The sequence below is a fragment of the Thalassophryne amazonica genome, chromosome 6 (assembly GCF_902500255.1).
Source record: "Thalassophryne amazonica chromosome 6, fThaAma1.1, whole genome shotgun sequence".
Taxonomy (NCBI): domain Eukaryota; kingdom Metazoa; phylum Chordata; class Actinopteri; order Batrachoidiformes; family Batrachoididae; genus Thalassophryne; species Thalassophryne amazonica.
Window position 1 is genome coordinate 20,982,111 of NC_047108.1, and position 6,087 is coordinate 20,988,197.

The 6,087-nt window shown below is 45.8% G+C and overlaps 1 protein-coding gene across 1 annotated transcript in view; it reads left to right on the forward strand.

Annotated features, from left to right (window-relative positions):
* Positions 1–6,087, forward strand: part of itpr3 (inositol 1,4,5-trisphosphate receptor, type 3) — a 230,263-nt gene that overhangs the window by 191,723 nt on the left and 32,453 nt on the right. Inside the window, exons 43-46 of the mRNA XM_034171879.1 lie at positions 1,132–1,242; positions 1,325–1,420; positions 1,537–1,638; positions 1,818–1,901. Coding sequence (XP_034027770.1) covers positions 1,132–1,242; positions 1,325–1,420; positions 1,537–1,638; positions 1,818–1,901 — 393 coding nt within the window. The remainder of the gene's footprint in view (positions 1–1,131; positions 1,243–1,324; positions 1,421–1,536; positions 1,639–1,817; positions 1,902–6,087) is intronic.

The following is a 6,087-nucleotide window of genomic DNA, read 5'->3' on the forward strand; positions in this document are numbered from 1 at the left end:
TGGTGTTCAGCCACACGGTAAGGACAACACCACCACACACTAACAGATTTCACACATGAACATTCACAGCTCAGACAGGAAATCTTGCAAAATCTCTCTATTTAAAACAGAGGGGGAAAACGATACAAAAAGAAAAAGAAAAGGCATTCTTTAAAGGAGTGGAGACAACGTGACCACCGGACTTTCTGGTAAGTCAAAACAGCTGTTTTGATTTTATTTTCCGCTCCGTACGTCTGTCACCTCGCTTTCTGATTGGCTGCACGTCACATTCAGCAGGCTGTGTGCACGTTTGTGGTCGGAGGACACCACACACACTGCGATATTGGGCCAAAAAATCAAACATGTTGAATATCCCAGATTTGCGATCGGAGCGCCCCTGATGGCCTTCCGAGCAGATCAGAGCACTCTTAACACACCACACACGGCAGGAATATCTGATAAGATTATCTTTAGCGTCATCACGATTGTCGGGGCGTCCTTAAGATTGTCGGAAGGGGAAGATCGGGTCCGATATCGGCCTAATTATCCTGGCGTGTGAACCTGGCCTTAGACGGAGGGGAAAAGTTCAGTGCAGGCTTCACCTCCTTCAGGCATGATGCAGAGCTAGCTAATGTTAACTGCCTGTTTGTAAACAGACAAAGGTGTGCGCCGGGGGAAGGGCGGCAGCGGCCGCCTCCGCTCTGCCTGTCACGAATTCTCATAATCCACTCATACCGTAGGGACGGTATAATGGAAAATTTTAGTGGTTTTAATACCGTGGCTTTTTCATACCCTGGTATACCGTGAAACCGATTATCAGCCCATGTCCACCCCAACATTATGGTTCTGGTGTACCTGTGTGTTAAGGGTCTGTCCATGGTTCCAGTGTACCCTGAGGTTAGGGGTCTGTCCATGGTTCTGCTGTCCCCTGAGGTTAGGGGTCTGTCCATGGTTCTGCTGTCCCCTGAGGTTAGGGGTCTGTCCATGGTTCTGCTGTCCCCTGAGGTTAGGGGTCTGTCCATGGTTCTGCTGTCCCCTGAGGTTAGGGGTCTGTCCATGGTTCTGCTGTCCCCTGAGGTTAGGGGTGTTCCCTGAGTCAGATTTCTAGTTGACAAATAATCCAAAGTAAGAATTTTGTTTGCGTTTTTGCAGACTTGCATCGTGACACACGAGTCCAACGGGATTGACATCATCACAGCACTAATCCTGAATGACATCAGTCCTTTGTGTCGCTACCGAATGGACATGGTCCTGCAGCTGAAGGTGTGTTTTTTTTTTTCTCCCCCTGAACATGTTTCACACATCCTCAGACCAGATGTTTGATCGCTGCATTGCTGGTTGTCAGGACAATGCATCCAAACTCCTGTTGGCTCTGATGGAAAGTCGCCATGACAGCGAGAATGCAGAAAGAATCCTGTTCAACCTGCGACCGCGCGAGCTGGTCAGACTGTCCTGATGTCCTCTGCAGATCTCACTCTTAGTTTGTCATTTCAAAGTGTGTCCACATCCACGTATGTAAGCGACCATCTAAACTTGTGTGTGTGCTTGTGTGTGCAGGTGGATGTGATCAAGAAGGCGTACAACGAGGACAGTGACTGTGAGGGGATGGAAGTCTCTCCCCGTGAGGTGGGACACAACATCTACATCCTGGCTAAACAGGTGACACAACACAAGCTCCTGATTGGCTACAGGAACCTCCTGCCAGTGCAGATCGCATGACCCATGACCTTTGTCTCTGTGAATGATGTATGTATATGCGTGTGTGTATATATGTGTGTGTCTGTTTATGCGTGCGTGTGTGTGTGTGTCTGTGCATGCATGCCTGTGGGTGTTTTCAGCTGGCCAGACACAACAAGACTCTGCAGAATCTCCTCAAACCTCCCAAGAAGAACAAAGAGGGCGAGGAAGGCATTTCGTCCATGGTAAACATCCATCTCCAGACATGGGGACTCAGTGGTTAGCACTGTTTCCTCACAGCAAGAAGGTCTGGGGTCCGATCCCCTTCATGTCCACTTCCTTTCTGTGTCTCTGTCTGTGTGGGAGTCTTCTGGTTTCCTCCCACCATCAAAAACATGCTCCTTAGGGTCTGCTTCTTTCTCTGCCCCTAAGCAAGGCAGCTTCTCTCCTTCCAGGTTTCGTCTCTGGACTGTGGCTGACCACTGCACATAGTGGTTGTTTAAGTGCATGTAGAATGTTAAAGGCAGAAGCTGCAACTCCAGTAACACATTTCATTGTATGTAAAAGGACATTAAAGGCCCATCTACTTCTCCTTGAAATAAAATACAACCCCAATTCCAATGAAGTTGGGACGTTGTGTAAAATGTAAATAAAAACAGAATACAATGATTTGCAAATCCTCTTCAACCTGTATTCAATTGAATACACCACAAAGACAAGATATTTAATGTTCAAACTGATAAACGTTGTTTTTGTGCAAATATTTGCTCATTTTGAAATGGATACCTACAACACTTTTCAAAAAAGTTGGGACAGTGGTATGTTTACCACTGTGTTACATCACCTTTCCTTCTAACAACACTCAATAAACATTTGGGAACTGAGGACACTAATTGTGAGTGTCATGATTGGGTAGAAAAGGAACATCCCCAAAAGTCTCAGCTGTTCACAAGCAAAGATGGGGCGAGGATCACCACTTTGTGAACAACTGCATGAAAAAAATAGTCCAACCATTTAAGAACAATGTTTCTCAAGATTCAATTTCAAGGAATTTAGGGATCCCACCATCTACAGTCCATAATATAATCAGAAGATTCAGAGAACGTATTTCTACACGTAAGCGGCAAGGCCGAAAACCAACAGTGAATGCCTGTGACCTTCGATCCCTCAGGCGGCACTGCATTGAAAACCGACATTGTGTAAAGAATCTTACCGTGTGGGCTCAGGAACACTTCAGAAAATCATTGTCAGTTAACACAGTTCGTCACTACATCTACCATTGCAAGTTAAAACTCTACCATGCAAAACGAAAGCCATACATCAACAACATCCAGAAACACAGCTGCCTTCTCTGGGCCCAAGCTTATTTGAAATGGACAGACACAAAGTGGAAAAGTGTGCTGTGGTCTGATAAGTCAAATTGTTTTTGGAAATCATGGACGCCGTGTCCTCCGGGGACAAAATAGGAAAAAGACCATCCAGATTGTTACCAGCGCAAAGTTCAAAAGCCAGCATCTGTGATGGTATGGGGGTGTGTTAGTGCCCATGGCATGGGCAACTTATACATCTGTGATGGTATGGGGGTGTGTTAGTGCCCATGGCATGGGCAACTTACACATCTGTGATGGCACCATCAATGCTGAAAGGTACATCCAGGTCCTGGAGCAACGCATGCTGCCATCCAAGCAACGTCTTTTTCAGGGACATCCCTGCTTATTTCAGCAAGACATTGCCAAGCCACATTCTGCACGTGTTACAACAGCGTGGCTTCGTAGTAAAATAGTGCGGGTACTAGACTGGCCTGCCTGTGGTCCAGACCTGTCGGCCATTGAAAATGTGTGGTGCATTATGAAGCGCAAAATACGACAACAGAGACCCCGGACTGTTGAACAACTGAAGTCGTACATCAAGTAAGAATGGGACAGAATTCCACCTACAAAGCTTCAACAATTAGTGTCATCAGTTCCCAAACACTTATTGTGTGTTGTTAGAAGGAAAGGTGATGTAACACAGTGGTAAACATACCACTGTCCCAGCGTTTTTGAAATGTGTTTCAGGCACCCATTTCAAAATGAGCAAATATTTGCACAAAAGCAATAAAGTTTATCAGTTTGAACATTAAATATCTTGTCTTTGTGGTGTAGTCAATTGAATATAGGTTGAAGAGGATTTGCAAATCATTGTATTGTGTTTTTATTTACATTTTACACAACATCCCAACTTCATTGTAATTGGGGTTGTACATCTTTATGTGGAGAAAATGTTAGCTTTGGTACCAGACAGGTTTAGAGCACAGGCTGCTCCAAAGTAGCTATCTGTCTGCTGCAGCTAGGAGAAGAGTGGGCATGTCCTTGGCCAGGTGAAACATGGACACCTGTGTCCTGGATCATGTCCAGAGTAACTCACCACACAGACTAAATGTGGTGTCTGATATTCCCTCACAGTGTCAGTGATGCTCCTCATCTGAGTCTCACGAAGTAATGATTCACTGGACACAGTCATTCCAGCAGGACCCAAAGATCCTCCACAGAGACCTGGGAACAAAGACTTGTGTGGATTTCCTACTGACACATAGCGTACACCAAAACCCAGAAACTGTCATAAGCACAAAACTATCCAGATGTATCAAAGTGTGTGTACACATGGATCCAAGCATGTTCCTGTTGTACATTCCACTGACCGTGGAATTGAGCACACATGCACCAAGCTCCTCCCTTTCCACACCCCTATTTAAATATCCAAATCCATGTAAATTGGCCCTGGGAGCTGGGATTCTCCACTCCGTCAGATCAGTCAACATGAACACAGAAAAGAAATTATATCGAGTGTGAGCTACAGATGACTGGACATGACATGGAGACATGCAGGGACAGTTTTTGGTTCCCTGTCAAACGGAATAAACATGAAACGGGAAAAACGTTTGTGGGAGTGTGTGCGTGTGTGTGTAAGGCCGTAAACACTGTGGACTCAGAGCAGTGCACACACAATGCAGTTTAAAGAAAATTAGGTGTGACATCACAACTTTACACACGCTTTTATTGACAAATACTGTACACGGGGAGACAGTCTGGGTCCTGTTCAGAATCTGCAGCTCCAGTTTCACCATCAAGAAACAAAGACATTAATAATAATAATGACAAACAACATACTTTAATGTGCACATGCCCAAGTGTGCCGGCACTGGTTTCATTCAGAACATTGACATGAATAATCTATTTAACCACAAAGCAGCCACCCATCACACACCATGCAGCCTCAAGCCTGTTCCCAACCCAATGCATTTGTGCATCACATATTATTTGAACATTGATGGAATGAAAATGTTTCTTATTAACAAAAACAAATTCATCATGTGATGGCGCCTTTATAGCAACATGTGTGCAGTCTCACTGCAACTTGCGCTTTAATGTTGGAATGTGATGTACCTGAATGACATTCAGATGATTGCATTCCACACAGCTGGCATGGCTCGACCGATCGGCCAGCTCCCGCTGGAATGCCCCTGTTGCCAGGAAGCCCAGTGTGGTCAGCACATGTGTGGGCACAGACAAGCCCTGGCTCCTCGCCATATTGCGCTCTGGGCTGGCCCCAGTTCTGTGTGCAACTCCAGTAACAGTGGCCTTGGTAATCGAAGTCGGCTTATGAGCCAATTATCCTCATTTACAAGTAAATCCTCACGTATTCTGAATACTCGCTCACGTCGGATTGAACCATTTGCAAGGTCCTCTGTCACTAACGCAGCCACTGTTAAGGTGCCCTGACACTTGCATGACTTTAGCCCCTTTCACACTGGTGTATTCGTAGAGCTGCTTATTGTGGCGTATCGTCTATGCTGAGTTGAACAGCTCTACACCCACTTTTAGCAGCTCTACGTCAAGTTTTTTCTCCCTACGCAGCAGTATGTTGAGGGCTACGCCCGTAGGACAGAACAAATTAAACATGTTTAATTTTCTTCAGCATAGAGCGCTGGACACAGTTTTAAGCAGCTCTGCTCAGCACAGTGTTACTGCATGCAAGTCTGTGCAACACAGCGCTCCTGTACACATCCAAAAACTGAGCGTGTGCATCCAGAATGATTCAGCTGGAGAACAGGAGAACATGATCACACAGCCCACAGCACCTGTGTGTGCTCAGAACAGGGAATCGAACCTCAACTTGGAAATCCAGAAACAGCAGGTCGGTCAGTTGGTCGCTCTCTCTCTCTGTCTGTCTGTCTCTCTCTCGCTCTGTCGCTCTCTCCCTCACTCTCTCTCTCTTTGTTGCGCTCTCTCTCTCTCTCTCTCTCTCTCTGTGTGTGTGTGTGTCTGATCAAACAATAAGCGCTGTGGGTTTAAAATAAAAGCGCCGTTGCTGCATGTCGGTGCAATCATCAAACGCCCTGATCGATCAGGTCTGATCAAACCTGAAAAGAGCTGTGACTCTTTAAAATAA